Genomic DNA, 22,549 nt, shown 5'->3' on the forward strand with positions numbered 1-22,549 from the left:
TGGACCAGAGTGACTAAAACAATCAACAAAGTCTTCTTCATTTTCTATGTCACAGTGGCCAGTCTGTTTTTAGTTGTTATCTTTTTAAAATGGAACAATGCATCAGACGAGTAGTGGCAAAGTGTAAAAACAGGATTAAGACAATGCTAATCTAACACATATACTCTGTATTAGCCCATGACATCAATCTGGTTGTATTATACAGTTCTTGTAATATTTGTCTATATATAGATATATATAGATATATATATATCTATATATATGAACAATTATAATGTTTAATATATCCATCAAATACATAATTGAATACATTAAAATTTGGGTGTAGCTCTTTAAAGATCCTTATCAAGTTATCTTCTAATGAAATGCAATGTAATCAGTGCCTACTGTTTAAGTGTTTTGCTTGCTCATCCAGAATATTAAGCATGTATACTATATACCAAGTGTGCTTCTGTAGACGTGTAAATGTGTTTTTTTATTTTATGGTTAGAGTAATGCATTTGCATTAAGCTACATTATGTATTCATGTGATGTAATAATAGTCATTTCATCTGGTTCTGAAAAATGCATTAGATACTGCTTAAATAAACAATAAAGACAAGAGTCTTTGTGTGTGTGTGTGTGTGTGTGTGTGTGTGTGTGTGTGTGTGTGTGTGTGTGTGTGTGTGTGTGTGCGTGTGTGCGTGTGTATGTGTGTGTGTGTGTGACAAAGAAAAACCTATATACATATAAATGCATTAACAATAGTTTTCACAATTGTCAAAACTCTAATTACAATCCTTACGCCACGTGGTACATTCAGCACACCACTTTATGTGACTTGCAAAAGGGGATTACTCAAAGAAAGAATTAACTCCTGTTTCAAATGTAAATAAATCAATCAATGAATAAATCACTGTCATCAACACAAAAGGTTCCTTTATCATTACTTAGACCATGACAGTCAAAATGCAAAGACATCTTGTGATGACAGTGTACTCTAAAAGGGTGATAGTTACCAACTCTGTGATATTGATATATATATTGAGATATACTGATGTCAGCCATGGCACACACTATACTTTCTCATTGTATGTACACACCAGTCAACCACAAATACATAGAGAATGCTTGTACAGAAAAAAAACATATAACAGCAAAATTATCAGGCAATGCTATACAATATGTGCAAGAAAAAAGAGAATATGCTGCAAATGTATCATCCTCAGGCTACATCCACGCTCCTCTCTGTTTGGCCACAACATTTAATCAACATCACACCTGATATCCTCCCTTGCAATGCAATGAGGGAAACATCTTTTGGCATGACGCAGCCACCCCCTACAACAATGTGTTGGGATATTCTCAACTGTCACCTGTTTGGTTGGTCTAATTGTGAGGAAGTTGTATTGTTCCCCATCAAGCCTATCTCTAGCCATCTCACAACTTTTACAACAATATAACATAACAATTATGTATCTAATATACGTGTGACAGGTCATTGTGGTGGTCATTTGCTCTATTTTGCATGAAGGGATTTACACAACAAACATGTATAATTACCTTTGAGAGTAATATGATTCAATAGCAAATGAATGCAAACTTGTTTGAGGCATACTCAATGCATTAAGTGCCAAAGCAATGATAAATGACTATAGTCATGTGAACAACTGAGCTAATGTTCATATAAATAGTCATATAGTTTGACAAAGTTTAGTAGTCATTTGACGATTGTGCCAAAGTGATTGAGAAAAACTGCAAGATATATGATGTGTTCTGGTTAATAAGTAACTAAGTAAAGTTTATTTATATAGCACTTATCACAGATAGAGTCACAAAGTGCTTCACTGGCCAAATAAATAAATACATTAAAATAAGTTGATCACAATAAATCACAGTAAATCACAAAAACATGAAATACATTGTTTGTTGATTCAACAATGCAGCTAACCAAACGCCTGACCAAAAGAGATATATCTTTAGCTGCTTTTAAAAAAAATATCATCAGAGGCCGCCGATCTTAAAACATGAGGCAAAGAGTTCCACCGTCTAGGAGCCATTGTTTCAAAAGTTCTGTCACCCTTAGTTTTCAGCTCTGTATGAGGAACTGCCAGAAACCCTAATCTGAGGACCTCAAAGATCTGCTGTAAACTGGTGCCTGATCATGGATAGATAGATAGATAGATAGATAGATAGATAGATAGATAGATAGATAGATAGATAGATAGATAGATGCACTTTATTAATCTCAAATTGGGAAATTACTGTTACAGCAGCTAGTTACAAGGACACACACATGCAGTAAATACAAATAATAAATAACATAAAAATAAGATAAGCAATACCAAGAACACCTACTCAAAAATATACTCAGAGGAATATCTGACAATCTACATAGATAACAAAATAAAATATGTATTGCAATATTAAATATGAAGTAGGTCTAAACAATGTGCAAGCATTATAGTGCAATGCATGAGGTGAGGTAATGAGAGTCTTAGCTTACACTCTCAGCTGTGAATTATTTACACAGTTTGAGAGGGTGGTCAAGGTTGTCCATGATAGATAACAGTTTGTTCAGTGACTTCCTCTCCAACACAGCTTCGAATGTTTCCTGTTTGCACCCAATAACAGTTTGTTCAGTCTGTTTGTGTCGCTGGCTCCGATGCTGCTTCCCCAGCAGATGGTGGAGGCCGTGTTATACTGTCTGTTTTATATGTTTTAATGTTTTGTCTGTTGCATGTTATGTGGTGGTCTACAAGTTTTAAGGATGTCCTGCCTCTTAGACTGTAAACCTAGTTTACCTACGGGTACCAATAAAATAACCTGAACCTGAACCTGATAGAACATCTCCAACATTCTGCTGCACACGTTCTTCCAGGAAAGAAATGTCCACATCTCCAACTATAATGCACAGGGGGGCTGCTATACTGTTCCCCTCCTCCTGAAGTCAACACCCATCTCTCTGGTCTTATTCACATTCAGCAGCAGATGATTCGTACCAGCCCACTCCACAAAGTTGTCCACCAGCGCTCTGTCCTCCTCCTCCAGTCCATCACTAAGCAGGTATAGTAGACAAAGACTGACTTAGCAGTTAGGACTATGCTTAGTAAAGACCAGTTGTCATTGTGCGCATGGTAGCATTTAGCTCAAAGCTGCCTAAACACAGCATCAGAGAGCCGCTAAAATAGCTGTGGACTCTTAGCCTTTCCTTTTTCTAATTTTGACAAATACAAAGGATTCAAAATTTGCCACTGGCTCTTGCAACAGTGGCTCAGGCTCATGGGTATCGTAGTATTTAGAGCTGTCCATACCAAAATGGAAAAAATACTTGATTTCTCAGAAACAAAGTTGAAATAAATGAAACTAATGACCTCAAAAAAACAAACCCAAGGTTATGTTAAATTATTTGGGAGAGTGTCCCCAAAAGGAGAATTATAGAACCAGTGGCTCCTTTAACTTCCCGACTGTATCAAAACTACTGATTGTGAGGAACACAATGGTTTTTGGTAAAAGAAAACAAATTAACTGTGCCCTGAAAGGGATGGAAAGGCATGGGGCAGTAACCAGTCACACCTGAGATTAGTTTTATATTTATTGTAAATAAATCTAAATTGTAGTTTGTTTCCTTTCAGACGCAGCTCCTACATTGAACTAACTTGAGAAACTAAACAGCAACAAAAGTGGCGGAGAGAAGTATATTGCTTGTTGGTTTGATAACAAAATTGATCTGCCCACAGAGGGCAAAGTGTCGAGGGGGTTGGCCGTTCCTGGGAGCTTAGTTGCATTAGGCGTGTTAGACTAATGAGATTTAAAAATAAAAAGAAAGTGTTTGTCGTAATATTTCCCCACCCCTTTTCCAGTACAAGGTAGTGATGTTATTATTGCCTTGCAGACAACACAGAGGACCGTGATGCTCATTAACTGTTCAGACCTCTTAGAGTCATGATGCTTGCAGGTTTCATCTTTCTGCTCCTCGTCACAGGTAAGCTGGAACAATTCAGTACGATGCATGCAGGTATAATCTGAGAAATGTGCTGCAGTGGGGCTAAAATATTATTTCCAGATCATATGGCCAGAAATATGTTTCACTTGATAGTGAATTTGAATCATTTAAATTTGAATGGCTCAGCTTGAATAATTGGAATAAAACTAAATTTAAATAGCATAATTTGAAAGTTTAACAAGTTAATAAACACTAATAAATTCAATTTCAAATAATGCTATTCAGATTCAGATTTCCAATGCATTAGTCAAATTAAACAATACAAATTCAAATTGTGTAATTTAAATTCAGTTTAGCTAAACATATTTCTGCCCATAGGATCAATCCTGCTGCTTGTTAGTTTAATTAAACAGCATCATTTTATTTTAAACAGTGTCATCAGAATTGTAAAAGAATAAATGAATATGAATGTTAATGGTTCAGTTCATATAATTATTAACAAACCTTCACTGGTGTGCAGATAGTATAAGTTTTGTCTGTGTGAAATTTCTGTTTCCAATACAATGGAGGTGAATGGTGTTTTTTTGTGATACAGCAAAAGAATGAAACTACAAACAATATTTCTAAAGGCAATATCTATTTTTAAAAACTGTTCTCAGTGTGGTACGTGGATAATTCAGAGTAACAGTGACACTGTTCCTGGAAAGAAATGTTGCTGTTGACATTTTAAATTGCCATTTTACAGGTCTGTGAAATCCACAAACAAAATCCCATTCACCTCCATTGTTTTAGGGTAGAGGCAAAAATCTGGTTGATGGATTTCTTCAAACCAGTTTACACCCACCAAAACTAAGTGAGAAGATACTCATTTGGTACATTTTGTTTACTGGTTTTTAACATTTCTCATTGTTCTTTCTTCATGTCAAACGATAGGATTTAAAAATTGTGTTCTGAAAGAACTTTTGCTAACAGTTTAACAACACTTTAAACCGCTGCAATTGAATCAGGATAAGACCTGTAAATTATTTTCTGTCAGGTGGAAGTACCTCCAGTTACACAGAGCGACCTGAGCTTCCTGGCGTTCGACAGATGTTCAATTACAGCTTTGAGGAAAGTATGTACAGGAAACAAACACTCCAAAAGTGAACTTTATTAAATGTACAAACATACAATATACTTACATACTACAGTACTGCTGAGTACTTAGGTCCAATCCCCGGTCCGGGCAGGGCTTTTCTGTGTGGAGTTTGCATGTTCTCCCTGTGTTCATGTGGGTTTTCTCTGGCGTGCTCTTTTCCTCCCACTACCAAAAACATGTACTGTGCTTCTATGTATAGCATGGGTTAAATGCAGAGGACAAATTTAATTTCTCTGCGTATGCTTAGAAATGACAATAAAGAACCCTTTAACCTTAATTACGGATTTCTCAAAACTAGTTAAAACTCTCCAGCGCAAAGTGAGAACATGTTCATTCAGTACATTTTGTTTATTGACCATATCATTTTTTTAATCACATTTTAGAATGTCAATAGATAAGATTGATAGGATTTCAAAATTGTGTTCTGAGAGAGCTTTTGCTAACAGTTAAAAACACTTTAAACTGCTGCAGTTTAAGGTTAAGACTAGGGTTGGGTACCGTTTTATTTTTACGATTCCGATGCCAAACCGGTACTTTTAAAACGATTCCGATTCCTAACCGATTCCTAAACCGATTCTTGAGAAACTGAAAAATGACATCAAAGAAAGGCTCTTTTATGGAGTTTTTTTTAAATTGAAAATTATTTAAATTTAACAATATATTAACGTTTTAAAGTACTTAAATATATAATAAGTAAACCTAAGTCACCTAATAATAATAATAATAATAATAATAATAATAATAATAATAATAATAATAATAATAATAATAATAATAATATATACTTTATTAATCCTGCAAGGGGAAATTACAATACCTAACACATAACTACAATGATTTAACAAATAACAGTTACACTATTAACAAGTAAGAACTAAATAAATGTTGTTGAGTTGGTATGCCAACCAGCTTCAAACTTTAGCAGTTCTTTTGCAGAAAAATGACCATATTTTCCTTCTCTGGTGAGATACTACACCTCTCCTGATTTATGGCATGTCCTGCACAGGAGAAAACTCTCTCAGGTGGTGTCCAAGAGGCCTGTACACACAGGTAGGAGTTTGAAAGGGCAGACAATACCACCAGGCTACAGGGTCTTGGGGTCTTGTCCTGAACGATAGACTAGCAGAGCGTAAAATGTTTACTAGCGATCACGTGCAGTGAATGGTTAATATGCCTTTACGTCCGTTTTGGTGAGCCCAGAGGGAAAATATGCCATTTGATTGTGATTGTAGAGTGCAAGTAGGGGGAATAGCGCGCGGACACGCGCTTCACACCGCGAGTCGCGAGCGGGCACGTGCGCCACTCGGCGTAAAGGTAGAAAGAAAAAAGAGTCTGCCGCTGTCTGGAGCGACAGAGGGAAAATATTTCAGTCGGAACCGAAATGAGGAACCGAAATTTGCGTTCTAATCCGGTCCGAATACTACCGTTTGCGTAGGAACCGGTTCCATAGTGGAACCGGGTTTCGGTACCCAACCCTAGTTAAGACTTTTATATTCTTTTCTGTCAGGTGGAAGTACCTTAAATTACACTGCAACATTGCAACCAGAGCTTCAAGAAAACTCCAATCAGAGCCTTAAGAACGGTATGTACAAACAAATACTACACAAGCGCACAGTAATTGTATAAATACTTTTTAAGCTATTAAGTCTTCAAACACAAGATATATATTATTTAGTATTAGTATTTAGTAATACCATATTTAAGTAAAACATGTTATTGGTGTAAACAGCAAATATAAAAAATAATGTAGGCTAAATGAAATATGTGATCATTATCACACAGAAAGGCAGACCTGACTTTTATATTCTTGGAAGAACAACTTCTGGGGAGAAAACAAAAGAAAATGTTTGTATGTCTCAGTGCAATTGTTCCTATTGTTCTTATACCGCTATATACACATATTTGTAAACACAGCTTCTCTAAAATTGAACAAACCAACACTGTGACATTACATTTTTATATTTTTTATTTTAAATCTCTTATCAAAACAATCCTACACCAATTGGATTTATATTCCGGGGATTGGACACAAAAATATGATTTAGTAAATAAAAACAGCGATATCTGTTTTTGCAAATGAACCACATACTGTATGCAACTGCAACTGAATCAGGCTTTCAGGAACAGTTCGGAGTGCTGCTGGTCATGATTTTATCAACATGCATTTGGTGCCATATAGCATGGATGGATCTCAAATGGAGAGCCTATTTAGTCTAGGCGTACTGTAAAAATTATCACATTTAAAAATCCTTTTATGGTCGAGAAGGGCTGGTCCACATGCAGCCAACGCCCATCTCTTGATGGCCTTTGTGTGACCACAATTACTGAACATTATCATGGATGTATAATAGGCAAATTACTCAAACACTATAAACAGTCTATGATAATACTGCAGATATTTGTGGGCTGTATTAATATTAAATGACTGAAAAATGAGACTGTCTACAGCCATGCTAACAGGTCTGTGAAGTTGCATTTAGGCCCATCGGTGCTTTGAGCTAAATGCTATCATGGATGTATAATAGGTATATTAATTAATGCTCACATTCAAAGTTTGACTTAATAAATGCACTAGAGCAGGAATCTTCAACAGGGGGTCTGGGACCCCTAGGGGTCCTCAGAGTCAATGCAGGGGGGCCTCCAAGTTATTGTTGATTTTTGAAAGTTTTTTCAATTAATCCAACATATTATTAGTAAATATAAATCCCCACTGAAGATAGGCTTACTGGCCTATAGGTAAGGTATAGTCACTAAGGTAGCCATCCAAAGATACAGTTAATCCTAAAGATTCCACTGTGCCACATGTATGTTTTAAAATGAAAACATGATTTATAAAATCATGGCAACAATTATAAGGCTATTTAAATAGCTTAGTATTCTATGCAAAAATGGTATGTATAAAGGCTTTAGGCCGCCCTACACGTTATTGTAGGCCCAGTTTAATATGCTACTTCACTTTATACAATATATGTAGTAGGGGGTCCCTGCTCCATCTCTCTGTCAGTTAAAGGGTCTTTGGCTTAAAAAATGTTGAAGACCCTTGCACTAGAGGAAAGATTAAGAGATCACCAGAGTAATTACAATTAATCGTCTAGGTGACATAAATGTCTGAACCAAATTTAATGGTAATCCATGCATCAGTTGAAATATTTTTGGGCCAACTTTGGTCCAATTTTGATTGATCAACTGACAGATCGACATTACTATAAAAATGATCAAGTTCATATGATTAATTAAGAAGCAGTGGATACATACAATGTTTTTGTTTTTTTAATCACTTTAAACTGAGAAAACATAACTCAAACATAGTTCTTATTCTTATTTAAAGGTAAAGTTGAGATCATCACATTTCTTGATTTCTTTCCTTTTAAGAGAAATCTCTCATAGAGAATCTGTCTTAATGTTTTTGCAGTAAGTGGGGAGTCCTCCAAGAGTAACTGCACTTATCGGGATATTTTAAATCACTTGAACTTGAAAGAAAATGAGAACTCCATGACTCAGCCTGGTGGTGATAAATCACCCACAACAGTAGAACTGGATCTACTACTCTATGCCATTCTAGATGTGGTAAGTGGTTGATTATAATTATGAATTACAATAATGATTTCGTGTTGAGAAGGTTATATTGGTTCCAATTCTCTGTTTGTCTGTGACATAACAGGACATCACAAAATCACATTGTATCTGCTCGAAAGTTAGTCCATGGTCCAAGGAACAAGTGATTTGTTTTAGGTGTTTACAGCACCTCCTTGTGGCCATTTATGAGGAACTTTATAAGTTTGCCTTTCATTAGAGATAGATGGATAGAGATACTTTATTTATCCTGAAGGAAATTACGGTGTCCAATAGCTTATAAACAACATACATACACATAGGCAAACAGACATATGACATCCATGCACACATACTACAAAAATACAAAGGAAGATATCAATAGTGTGCCCTTACAGTACAGTAAAGTTTGGTTGTAGCATGTTTAAAGTAGCCTGGGTAAACCCTGACGAACTTCTGGCAAATTTGAGATTTGCTCTGCAAGTCAGTCTGGCCAAGAGCCCATTCAAGCCCATTTCCAATTTTTCCAAATCGAGGCACCAATCACAACCATTGAGGCGGGCTTTACGCAATGACAATAGTGCAGCGATGGCAAGCAGCTTTTTGTGTACATTCAACATGACGGCCAGCAATCAGCAACCCGTTGATGCTGCTGTCGCTGCTATGTCACCCGTATTGTTGGTCTGATTGGTTGAAGGACTATCCAATTGCGCCCAGAGGCATTTGAGCGGCGTCCGTTGGTGACGCCCCTTTGGAAATGAGCTGTGAGTGAAGCTTGCCCAGACCCACTCTCAGTTACAACTGAGAAGGGTCTGGTGTCAACCAGGCTTGTTTAAAGGAGCGGTGTTGAAAAAATGCAGAAATGTGCAATGGTATCATAGTGCAAGATAGTGTCAGTGCAAATTCTATAAGTACAACAGGCAACACAATATATCAAAAATAGAATAATCATTACTTAGGGACCGTTCGATATTTATGGAATGGACCACCGGAGGAAAATAGGGGAGGGTCATGTCTTTTTATTCTTTGTTGAGGGGAGGGTCACCCACATTTTTTTAGTCTAGGAGGGGGGGGTCACACAACTTTTGTATTCATGAAACAGCAACATTTCAAAGTGGCTTGTTTGGTGCATATTTTTCATGTAGCTCTCAGTCTGGACCCTCCTTCGCTACCAGATGGGTCTGACCCATGAGTTTGCGGGGGGGGCAGGGGAGCACTGTCCCCCTGGTGGCTGAGACGGGTAATTGCATCGTTTAAAAAATGAGTGGAATAATTATGTTTGGCATAACCAGACATTTTATAAATATTTTTTTTTTAAATTACTGTTGCACTAGTCTGGACATCTTGCCATGCCAACGTTGCAATAAAGGTTTCCTAAATGTCATGTATATAAATGTGATGTCAGCTTACTAATTGATTACAGGTTTTGTGTAGATTTGGACTTTTATACGTTTATTCCACTTTGTTTAAACGGCGAAGTTCACCTCGTTCACCTGTTTGGAGCTTTTCGTGTCATTGGATTACAGCAATACGGATTTTTTTTCTCAACGTGTCTTAACGTTTTATGGTGTGATTGCACTTTGTTTCTGCGTTTGGAGAGGCATCTCAACAGAATGTAGGTCGAACACTGAGTGTTCACTGTTATATTTTAGTTGAATTTAAGTGTCGGGGCATTCCGCCACCGTCTGTCTATTGCGTTCCAAGACAGCCGTGCCGCAATTGGATTTCATAAGGACGAATTGTTGAATTGTTACAATGTCATTTAAAATCTGCTTTAAAAATAAACATATAATATGTTTTGGATAATGTTTTGGATAATATTCAGCTTTGGCAGCTTTACCTATATAACAAAAATATACAATGACTGAGGAAGCCTAGTGACGAGTCCATAGCAACCAGTTTGTGTGTTGAATTAATTACCCAGTGTGCTTTGCTGAATGGTCTCAATGTTTTATTGTTTTATTTCAAGTGAATACTAGTTAATTAGAAGAGTAACTTAGTATTTGAAGTAATGTAGTAATGCAGGAAGTGTGCATTTAGTTTCCATGCTTATTGTGTTTCCACAACAATGTTAGTGAGTAAATCTACTGAAATGTCCACCACACCATAATAGAGGAGTGTGATGTATAAGATGAGAAGGCAGAGGTTAAATCATGTAAGTTTTGGCTATAAAAAATAATGGGTGTCTGCACATCTTTGCCAAGTGCTAACCAGTACAGTAGGCATCCATAAGTTGATAGGGAGGTTCATACCTCTTTTCACAATCATTTTGGAGGGCCATAGAAAAAAATTTACTGGCAAAGGGAAGTCTAATTTTACTAAAGAACCCAAAATTCCTCTGGTGGCACTTTATATAAATAATGAACAGTCCCTTAACTATACATAGACACTAGTAAAGACTTGAAGAAAAGTTTCAGTTAAAGTTGAATACTGTCCATACAGACAAAAAGTGTGGTGTATTGACCATTAGACCATTAGTATGCATCAGTAACCCTGGAAGTTCTAGAAGGTATAAACTTTTTAGGTTATTTTATATATATATCTTTTATTTTTCAAAGGGAATTATAAATCACTCTGCCAAAGAGGGTATGTTTTAATTTGTCCGTTATTAGCAGGATATCTCAGAGTAATTCATTTTTAATACATTTTAATATTGATATTTCATAGTTTCCCTAGAATTGGTTGCCAAATTGATGAATTTATTTTGCGCTTTTATCCAATTAGCTTAAAATGTTTTACTTGTCATTCTTGGTTGTGTTGCCAGGTGCATCTGCCCAGCTGATCTTACAACCAACCAAGATGTGCTTAAGCGTTGCCAAAACAGCACACTGGGGGCAGGCTGGATCCTTTTCCAGTCAAGGATTTAGATTTGTGGGAGAGGGAAGGAAGTCATATGTGGCCCATGATGACAAAGATCAACATATTTGACTCAATGCTCCACAGCTCACTCCATGTGCTATCCTCGTCTGAACACCATCCTGTGGCTTTTCTGGGCTTGACATATGGCTTTAGCACACCTGGCTTTTTCTTGATGGCACACAACCTTCACCACCATGTGTCGGTGTTCAGTTGGAGTAGCCTTCGTCAGGTAGGTTTTATTGCTCCCAGGCCAAAGCCCCCTCTGCCTTTTTGGACATGACCCAATATATCAGAGTGACCTAATGGAGTTGGGGCAGCAGATAGAATTAAAAGCACCAAAGCATCAGCTTCCCTGGGAGAGCAGTGCTATTAATTTGCTTTATGCCACATATTGTATCCTGTTGGAGTTGTCCCACCTGCTCAGTGTCTTTGAGGTCTGCGTTGTACCATCACGTGAGGCTTTTGATAGACTTCTGCAGGATGGTTGCTTTTGTCTCATCGTTGATGTGGAACCTTTCATCTGTGAGCTGGCATTTGACAATGAACGTACTGTTAGCTTTGCTGTGTTTAATATCTATTCTTGCCCATTTTATGTTTTCCTGGAGTTTATCCAGCAGGTATTTAGTGCATGCTTTCATTGTTGTTATTGTGGTCATGTCGTCTATCTATGCCCTGATCATATGATCAAGCGTTCCCTTCCGACCACCCATTGTGATGCTCGGATGATGAGCTCCATTGCCATGGTGAATACCAGGGGAGAAATGGTACAGCCCGCCATTATCCCTACCTCAAGGTGTTGCCAGAAGGTGGTGTTGTCTTGTGTTGTTTTTATTTTTTTTATTTTTTTATTTAACCTTTATTTATAGGCAGCCTCTCTTTTGCAGGAACGCCCTGATCACATTCACACAGTTGCACACATTCATACCTGAAAGCTGCCCAGTACAATCACAGTCTGATCTGCTGGCCACTGAGCAGCTCCACTGGAGCGGTTGGAGGTTAAGGGCCTTGCTCAAGGGCACCTCAGTGGTGGTAATGAGGGAGGGACAAGTGCTGCTCTTTCACTTTCCCCACCCAGATTTTTATCCTGTTGGTCTGGGGATTGAACTGATGACCTCGTACCTCCTCACAAGCTTTCTTCTCTAACCTTTAGGCCACCACTGCCTCAAGTGTGTGAGTGACTCAGAATTGGAGATCCTGGAAGTAAGCTTTGACCAGGTTTGTGATGACCTCTGGGACTTGGAAGAAGTTGAAAGCCGTGCACAGAGTCAGTCTTGTGGGGCACTGACCCAAAGGCATTAGCAGAATCTAAGAAAACCACATGCAGGTCTCTCTTGTTCTTGGCCGTTTGTATCTGGTGCGAGATAACATGTGCATGTTCCATACATCTTGAGAAACCACATACTCCTGTTTTCAGCACGGATGTGTCAACAAAGTTGTTGCTCTGCAAAAATGCTAAGAGGCAAAAACACCAAAGAAAATCTTTCCTTCCACATTCAGAAGACAGAAGGCAGAATTGGCTGATGGTTGAGGAGTTCTTTCCTTTGGGAATTAGGATCCCTCCCGCCCTTTGCCATGCCATAGATATGATTCCTTTCCCCCATCCCACTTTCATTAGCTTCCAGAGGTATTTCAGCAGGCTGGGGGTGTTCATATATGGAGTCTGTATTAGGGTTTAATATTTTTCCCGAAAATTAGATGAATCGGATCCCGGGAATGTTTTTAGGGAACCGGGAATGTTTTTAGCCCAAGTAATGTATCGATGTCATTCAAATATGCGTTCCCAAATCCCAAACTGACATTTTTTATATTGTTTGTATCATTATTAGGGCAAAAGAACACAGTTTATGTCCATCATCAACACAGTTTGCAATGATCAATTCTGCTGCGTGATCAAGTGAGCTGCGTGAGTGACATCTGCAGCGCTAATTATGAAATGCCAGGTGGAATGTCTGTGACTTGTCTTCTGAAAATCTAGGCAACCCTTATAAAAGCAATATTTTACAGAGCTCCATTATAAAAACTAACGAAATATGCTAAAGTAAACCATTGAATGATTCCTAAACCAGGATACTGTTAAACGAAATCCATTCTGTGGCTGTTGAGATTTGTAAGCGGCTGAAAACAGGAATAATCACTCCCAAATATTTCTTTATTAGGGCAGGGCAGACATATTTCTCTTTTAAACACATACAAGTTCAACTAAATTAAAGAAAACGACCCACAGAAATGTACAACTGTACACTGCAAAAAGACCATAGGCCTATGTAAAATTGAATTGAAAAGCCTAAACACTCTGCCCTTTTTCTTCTTTTGCACTACTTATTTTATTACATTGCTGACACTGGAAAGGAGTTGCTTTTAATCTCGTTGTACATGTGTATAATGACAATAAATGGCATTCTATTCTATTCTATATCAGCATTGCATTGAACTCGTGACAACTTAGTCTATATATTTCTTATAGTTTACAGTGCATTTTCACCCTGCCCTTCTTTCTTTTTTTAGTGAGCCTGTATTACCGTTGCTACGGTACAGCACCATCGCCTGCATCAACGTTACCGTATGACAACAATAGACGCGCACTCTTTGCGTTTTTAATTTTATTTTATTTCCCATTTCCCATCATAACCTTTCCTGGGAATCGGGAAATAGGCCTAGTCTTACCGTCTCCCGGGATTAAACCCCCGTATGGAACACCATTGGGCCATGCAGCTGATGCTGTTCTTTCCAGTTTTACTGTTTTCCACCTTGTTCTATGTATGACATACATTGTAACAAATAAGAAAAAAACTAGATATATTTTGTGCAGCATTGGTGGAGGTTTGTGCACTCTGCGTGCTTTCTAGGTTAAATTTGACACGTTGCTGTTTGTTTACTCATAGTATTTGACTGATCTGTGTGTGCCTGTTCAAACCTGTGTCATATGAATTCTGATGTGTGCAAACGTTCAGAAACTTGTATTAACACAGACTTTGTGCTCATTTTGATGGAAGTTTCAAGATGTCTGGCTGGAAAGATTTTTACACATTTTTTTTTTTTTTATAGAATGAGAAGGACCAGAAATTTGTTTCATACATTTGGATTGATGTGGTGAGTTCTCTCTGAGGAAGAAAGCACATTTTGATTGAATTAATTCCCACCTCTCACTCTGTTGAGGAAACTAATTCATTTTGTGTTCCATCCTTGTTTTCCTCTGTAGTTTTGGAAGGAAGACATTTCTTGGAATCCACATGAATTCTGTGGTATATGGGATATTTATATTCCTGCTGAAAAAGTGTGGAAGCCAGATCTAACTATTCAAGAGATGTAAGTTTGAATGTATGTTGATGCTCTCACACTCACACGTAGAAATCCAGATTTGCCCACAACACTAACTGGTGATAGAAGATCATGTTACTGTTTAGAAATGACACAAAAACATTGAAATATTTAGATGCCCAAACTTTTTTTTTTTATTTACAATGAAAATAAATAGATCAGAAAAATTAGAATCTATAATAGAAACAGATAACATCTCATTGAATCTCACTGATACTTGGTGGAGGGGGGAGGGGGGGGGGGGGGGGGGGGGGGGTTGGATGGCAAGAAGATTTCTGTCACTACTATACTTTCCCCTTTTCATGTGTGTGCACAATGGAAGTTAATATATCAAATTTTTCACTGTGTTTTGTCCATTAAGCCTCAATAAAGACTTTTTTGTTTTACTAAGTGAAAGTTTCCACACATAGTTTGGCTCCTTTTCATGACATGGCTATTGTAAAGAGACATATAGGTGTTCCACTTCTTCTCCCAGTTGTAATCGCCTATTGTCTTTTTAGCAAATTGCCCTGAAACTATACTTGTAACTATTAACTGTCTTCCTTCCCCACAACAATACTGTAGCCATATACCACAGAATTTCAATAAGTTCAAAAACATTAGCTACACATATTTCACAATGTTGAATACGCTTTTCCCAATTTTGTTTTATTCCCCATGAATTACATAGTTTTAACCATTTTAAACACTAAAACACTAGGAGCTTTATGTATATATATATATATATATATATATATATATATATATATATATATATATATATATATATATATTTTTTTTTTTTTTTTTTTTTGTATAATTAATACTGTAATTTAAAATTGGGTGGTGGAGCAGGTCTGTGAGGTAGGAACAGGGTTCGAATTACGTGGGAGCCAGTGGGAGCTGAGCTCCCATAGAGAGAGGATGAGCTCCCATGAAAGCAGTAAAATCATACACCTGTGGGGGTCTCTAAAAATCATCAGCACCATTGTTTAAATCACAAACAAAGCAATTTTCCCAAACACACGGAGCTCTGAAGCAGACCTGTGCGTTGCTTAGTGTCAACTCTCGCTGTAAAACTAGAGATGAGCAGCGGCACAGACCACGAAGCTGCTGCAGCAAGCCTTCCGTGGTCTGTGCAGCTTCAGGTTTATAAAGGATGCGCTCTGCTGTCGACATGCTGCGACAGATGTGTCCCGTTTGTGCTCCGTGTAATTCTGCCGTAGTTTTGGTTTTCCACCTCCGATGTAGAGCAGCGTACACGTACAGCCACTTCCCTAAACTTTCTCTCATTCAGAGACCAGAGACCCAAACGGGGCTCAGTGTCTGTCAGAAGGTCTGAGATCTACCGTATCAGCAGAGCAATCACGTAATGCACAGCAGACTATGGTGCAGGTAGATTATTTTCTGAAATATAGTGACTTTATATTTCTTGTAATAGCCTATTATCACTTTATTTTTCTCAAAATATCACGACTCCTCCAAATCTCAGAGAGCACAGATGGGATATATTTTGAATATGCACAAAGTTTTGAACATGAGCAGTAATCTTGCTCAAACACATCTGAAATATTACAGTTCAGGGGTTTATTAATAAATTAAAATGAATTAATGTATCATTGAGGTGAATAATTGTCATATGCACATTTAAGAAGGTTACTTCCTCAACAAAAGACGCAAAAGAGGAGGGAAGAGTAAATGATGCTAGGCTACATGTTTGGTGACTCAGATATAATTAGAAGTCGATCTACAGGAGAATAAATAGCAATACAGAATGCCTGAGAGCCTTATTGTAATATATTCCATTATGTTTTTGTATTTGGATTGTAATCTATGTTTCCCTTTACATAAAGATATTTCCAGCATACATTGATTCAGAAAAAGGTAAATAGGTGCATAAAAATTCACCAGAATTCAGGAAATGAAATGTTTAATGCTCAAAATTTGCTACTCATAGACTACTTTGTTTATTTTTGTTTTTTTAAAGAGACCCCCACAAAGATGAAATCATAACTCGAACCCTGGGTAGGAAGGAGCCTGGTTATTGAGGGCTTTGTGGGTGAGGAGGAGGACTTTAAACTGGATGCGTTGGGAAACAGGGAGCCATTGGAGGTTCTGATGGACGGGAGTTGTTGACAGTGAGACCAAAGTTATCGGTGTTCTTTGTGAGGGATTTCAGACCGATGAGCATCAAGTCAGATTTATTGTAGTTGAGTTGGAGGAAGTTGGTTTGCATCCAGGTTTGAATATCGGTGAGGCAGTTGGTCAGGGTGGAGGATATAGCTGTGGTGATGAATTTGGTAGAGATGTAGATCTGGACATCATTGGCGTAACATTGGAAGTGAAGACCATGTTTGCGTATGATATTTCCAAGTGGCAGGATGTAAAGGATGAAAAGGAGAGGACCAAGCACCGAACCTTGGGGGACGCCTTGTAACAGAGGAGCAATAGAGGAGGTGCAGTTGTTGATGTGTATGAACTGTTGTCTGTTGGTGAGATAGGAACGGAGCCAAGTGAGTGCGGTGCCACTGATATTGCAGTAGGTTTCCAGTTGGGACAGGAGGATGGAGTGGTTGATGGTGTCGAAGGCTGCAGTGAGGTCAAGCATGATAAGAATGGTGAGGTGGCCAGAGTCAGTGGAGAGGAGGAGGTCATTGGTGACTTTTAGGAGGGCTGTTTCAGCGCTGTGTTGTGAGTGGAATCCAGATTAAAATGGTTCAAACTGGTTATTGGAGGAGAGGTGGGTTTTGATTTGGGCAGCGACAACACGTTCCAGGATATTTGATAGGAAGGGGAGGTTGGATATTGGTTGGAAGTTGGACATGGTGTCTGGGTTTAGACCAGGTTTCTTGAGGATGGGGGTGACTGATGCAAGCTTGAGTGTTGTGGGGACTGATCCGGAACTGAGAGAGGAATTGATGATTGTGGTAATGAACGGGGCGATGGATGGTAGACAGGTCTTAATGAAAGCTGATGGGATGGGATCAATGCTATAGGTGGAGCTGTTCATACCTGTGGTGAAATGTGAAAGCTCCACAGGGGACAGCAGAGAGAAATGAGAAAGTGACTGAGAAGGTGGAGGGGGGGAGGCAGGTGTGGTGGTTGAAGGAGCAGGGGAGGTGGTCAAGTTGTGGTAAATTGTGTTGATTTTGGATTGAAAAAATGAGAGAAAAGAGTTGCATTTGTCCACTGTGAAGGTTGTAAAAATGTTGTCAGGGGGGTTAAGAAGTTTGTTTATTGTAGAGAAGAGAGTCTTGGGGTTGTTGGAGCCGGAGTGTATGAGCTGTGAGTGGTAGTAGGACAGGGCAGTGTTTGGGGCCTTTTAGTATTGGTGAAGGTAGTCTGTATATGCCTGGAGGTGAACTGTTAAACCGGTTTTATTGTAGAGTCTTTCCAGCTGACGTTTGCGGGACTTCATTTGGTGAAGTTCAGGAGTGTACCAGGGGGCTGAGTGTGTGAAGGAGACAGTTTTAGCAATGATGGGAGCCAGTAGGTCGAGACAGGAGGACAGAGTGTTGTTGTAGTAGTCCACAAGGTGGTTTGGATCAATAGACACTGAGGAGGGGGAGGCAGATATTGAATTTGAGAGAGAAGCTGAGAGAGCAGATGAATTCATGGATTTGAGGTTCCTGAATGAGATTTTGGGATAGGAAAGATTTAAGATTTAATGAGACACACAAGGATATATACATTTCATTAACAATCGCTCTATTCACTTAGATGAAGTGAGAGTAGATAGAAAAGAAAGAGGCTCCACAGGAAAGGAGGATTGGTTCAAGGTAGGTTTACGCAGATAAATCTTCAGGCAGGAAAACAAGTGTCACAGTTTATGATAGAAATTTATGACACTAACAGAAACAGATGAGAGAGGCTTTGCTTAGAGTTTTTACAGAATAGAATGTAACATATTCACAACAGTCAGCCTGTTCCCAACAGGCATGTTTTGTAGGGGCACTGCACTAGTTGTACAAATGTGGAAACAAGCAGACATGTGATATTATCAAGTGTGAATAGTGTTTTCTATTTAAAGAAACAATGGGAAAAATTAGGACTTTGTCCTTTTTTGACATGCAACAAATGTCCCCAGCCAGTATTGGACCAAAGATATTGCAGTTATATGGTATGGTGGGTAGTTCATTGCATACTTTTCAGTGTATTTTACATGAAGATATGTTGTATGGTACTATAGATAATACATAACGTAAAATTCAGTTAAAAGCATTTATGTGTTTGTTCTTCTACAGGACAGAAAAGGACAAGGCCCTTCCGAGTCCATATCTCCTCATTTATTCGAACGGTAACATCTGGCGCAGGGATGACATGTTGGTGGTCAGCACCTGCACAATGGAAGTTTACAGATTTCCCTTCGACTATCAGAGCTGTAACCTCTCATTCAAGTCTATCATACACTCTGGTGAGCCAGTAACCTGTTTTATAAAGTCCTGTATGTTGTTTATGTGTTCTCATGTCTGTATGAGTTTGAATTCATGTGTGTGCTTTAATGACTTTAAGTTTATTGTCATGTGAACTCACATACCAATCACATATTCTTTGTTTACCTGCAAGGAAACCTCACAGTTTTATTTGTATCTCCCACATCAGACAGGCATATAATGCTTGCAAAGCAAGCTGAATCTGACTGGAACACAAGGTGGTCTAAGGAGATGATGCGGACCCAGTCCGAGTGGCTGTTTCTCAACATGACAATCGACAACAAAACTGCCAACAATTTTGGCATAAACCAAAGCATGTTGGTTTACACTGTAAGTATTTCTGGAAACAGGCACGCAGAGGTGGAAAGTAAACATTCTATTTTAAATTCCACCTCTGCGTGTCTTTCGTAAGTATAAGTACTTTACTGGAACTCACTACATTACAGAGGGGAGCATTGTTCTGTCACTCCACAAAAGATAAATGACTGCTATATTTTGCAGATTTAAAATTTGGCCAAGCTAAAACAATAGGAGTCACATCAAGCACAAAATTGGAAATGTTGCATGGGGAAATATAGAGAATAGATAAGTCATTAAATGTTTGCTAAAATAAAAAAGGGGAAAAATCGAGTGATAGATAAATAGAAGAGTAAATAAGTTTAGATTCAGGTGGCACCCTCTCCGGGCCTCCACCCAGAGACTCCAAAAAGCTGTTTTTGGACGCATAAGGCCAGACAGTCAGAGCCGTCCACTTAACAAACCTCAGTCGCATAGCAGCACTCCTCACACCTGCTCAGCTCCTCTCACCCTGAACATTTCCAGAGAATAATCCAGCTCCTATCTAGGAGAAAGTTGCAGAGCTGATGCTGTGTGTAGAGGTGAGCCCACCTATATCACTTTGTTACAACAACAATTTCAGCACCAACTCCACCTCTCGTATTTTTTTTAACTTATTTGTAAGTACTTATTTATTTATTTATTTATTTATTTATTTATTTATTTATTTATTTATTTATTTATTTATTTTTTACTTTTTTACTTTTCCTTAAGTACTTCTTTTCTATCAAAAGTGTGGTACCTCACTACATTTCAAGTCACATCCGTTAGAGAAATAAATATATAAAGTTTGTTTTCTCTTTTTTGTTCTTTCCTTCCTTTCTTACTTGAATTGATCTGAAAATATGAAAATTCCTAAAGATACATGGTTTCCAGTGACTCTGCTCTTCTTCTGAAAGAGTAATTTTACTTTGGGAACTGAAGTACATTTTACTACCACATTTTCTTGAGCAAAAATCTGAATGTATAATTTCTACCCTTTCTCATTACCACTTTTACCTAATGACTTGAGTGCTTCTCGCACCACTGTAGACTGGGCAGGTTGGGACAGATTACCTTGTTGTTGCACTTGTTGTGTACTACATACCTTTAATACCTATTGTTGCTTTAGTTTAGCCTTTTGTACAATGTATAGATCAACCCATTTAATTTTACAGATCAACATGAAGAGGCGGTCTGCACTTTACGTGGTTAACTTCTTGGTACCTATCCTGTTCTTCTTATGTCTGGACTTGGCCTCATTCCTGATCTCGGACAGCGGGGGGGAGAAGCTCAGCTTCAAGGTCACTGTGCTGCTTGCTGTCACTGTGATGCAGCTTATTCTCAATGAGATTCTGCCTTCCTCGTCAGACAGGATTCCTCTTATAGGTAAAGAAGCTGAGAGTTTTGCCTTTATCAAACTGCAATGGAACAGCACATAAACTGAGTCAATGCTTGGTTATTTGTCCACATTAATGATGCTGCCTTCAACCCAAAGCGGTCTACTGCATTGGGATGTTTGGATTGATGATGCTAAGCCTAATGGAGACGATTTTGGTGATGCATCTAATGGAAAAAGACTCTAAAGATCAAAGCCTGAGTGATTACTGTGGGGACAAACAGGGCAAAGTCAGCTTCCACAACTGTTGTAGAGGTGAGATTTACTACAACAAATATGGAAGTTTGTATATATTTATGATAAAAGACAAAGTCAGAACCTTAGAATTCTTTGAAACTGGCATGTGTAATACTAAGCCTTTAATCGCTTAAATATATGCATTAACCATTGTGCCTAATGCAACTTTTTAGAGGTTAAGAAATTGACTCACGTCTGTCATATCTGTGATGTGTTTCCTGGTGAAACGCCATCTGGACTGCTGCCGGTGGCCAAAGAGGTTAGGATAAAAAAAAATTGTCAAAAGATTTAAGAAAAAAAATGTTTTCCACCAGATAAATAAAATACCTCCTTTCTGTGTTTTCAGGGTAGCAGCCGCCATCTGACGGAGGAGTCCCATGCCTCAGATGAGCTAAGTGAGGCGGTGAAAGCTCTGACTCTGCTCCTCAGCAACAGGGAGGAAGAGAAGATGCCTGGCTACTGGACCAGAGTGGCTAAAACAATCAACAAAGTTTTCTTCATTTTCTATGTCATAGCTGCCAGTGTGTTTTTACTCTGTTTGTTTTTCATTTGGTAAGAGAACAAGTGATAATAATTCAGATGACCGACAACAAGTCATGCTGCAGGTTAATTTGGGCAGAGGTGAAGCTGTGCTGAACAAAATGTCTCTGCCCCCAACTTTGGTGTCACTAACCACAACCTTCTTCTACATGAGCAAAGCTAATGATCAAAGGTGTACTTGGCTGTTCAGGTAGTATTTAGTCCTTCAGTGGTATTGCAGCTGCCATTTGCATGTTTCACACACAGTGGTTCATATCAAACACACATGTTGTCTTGTCATATTCTAATACACTAATCTGCAATCAATGGGTAGATGTATGTCTTGGCTATGTAATGAAATATAAACTTTTTGTTATCAAGCATGCAGGTCAAAATCACATGTTTTCCTAATCTTTATATGGGCAATTATTCTAATTCACCCCAAAAAATATTAAAGTGTGTACAATTGTAAATATGCAATCAAGTGCATGGAATTTCGTATCATACATGTTCTCACAGCTTTGTTTTGTTCCTGCAGGATTCCTATCTAAGCTCTTTTCACAAAATTACATTCCTTTTAACCAATGTGCTAACATAACTTAAACAAATCCCTTAGTTTGTAACGCATGCTTTCTTTTAAAAATGTGTAGTAATTTGAGTAATCTTTGACTTGGCTTCTCCAGAGCCAAAGAAGTCAATCTACAATATTTCTAAAAGGCTGCGTAGTGACTTTGATGTTTAAAACTGGTCTAGTGTTGATAACAATTTGAAACACATCTATAATATTCTGAAGCTAAATGTGTTTTACATGGGTTCAGTTATTATATCAGTTATCGTTACCTGTGGTTTTCTTTCACAGCTTTATTACTCTGCTT

At 38.2% G+C, this 22,549-nt stretch overlaps 1 protein-coding gene across 2 annotated transcripts; it reads left to right on the forward strand.

Annotated features, from left to right (window-relative positions):
* Positions 1 to 3,887: 3,887 nt before the first annotated feature.
* On the forward strand, positions 3,888 to 21,812 carry LOC116061521 (5-hydroxytryptamine receptor 3A-like). 2 transcript variants are annotated; one of them, XM_031315777.1, is made up of 12 exons: positions 3,888 to 3,964; positions 4,962 to 5,039; positions 6,571 to 6,645; positions 8,476 to 8,630; positions 14,520 to 14,564; positions 14,674 to 14,780; positions 19,016 to 19,185; positions 19,374 to 19,534; positions 20,698 to 20,908; positions 21,018 to 21,173; positions 21,329 to 21,414; positions 21,502 to 21,812. In XM_031315777.1, exons 1-12 carry the CDS (start codon positions 3,925 to 3,927, stop codon positions 21,709 to 21,711), a joined length of 1,494 nt encoding a protein of 497 aa, XP_031171637.1. In that variant the 5' UTR covers positions 3,888 to 3,924; the 3' UTR covers positions 21,712 to 21,812. The 2 variants fall into 2 exon arrangements, with proteins under 2 accessions (XP_031171637.1, XP_031171638.1); XM_031315778.2 differs by lacking the exons at positions 3,888 to 3,964; positions 4,962 to 5,039; positions 6,571 to 6,645; positions 8,476 to 8,630 and adding an exon at positions 11,779 to 11,996 and having other exon boundaries at positions 21,502 to 21,711.
* The last annotated feature ends 737 nt before the right edge of the window (positions 21,813 to 22,549 follow it).

This window comes from Sander lucioperca, chromosome 22, assembly GCF_008315115.2.
Source record: "Sander lucioperca isolate FBNREF2018 chromosome 22, SLUC_FBN_1.2, whole genome shotgun sequence".
NCBI lineage: Eukaryota > Metazoa > Chordata > Actinopteri > Perciformes > Percidae > Sander > Sander lucioperca.

What these genes read in the sequence shown, in the direction of transcription:
- LOC116061521 (XM_031315777.1), top strand. Translation starts at nt 3,925, where the DNA reads ATGATGCTTGCAGGTTTCATCTTTCTGCTCCTCGTCACAG. An exon ending in GATCTAACTATTCAAGAGAT is followed by an intron (nt 14,781 to 19,015) that starts GTAAGTTTGAAT and finishes GTTCTTCTACAG; the next exon opens with GACAGAAAAGGACAAGGCCC. An exon ending in TGCTGCCGGTGGCCAAAGAG is followed by an intron (nt 21,415 to 21,501) that starts GTTAGGATAAAA and finishes CTGTGTTTTCAG; the next exon opens with GGTAGCAGCCGCCATCTGAC.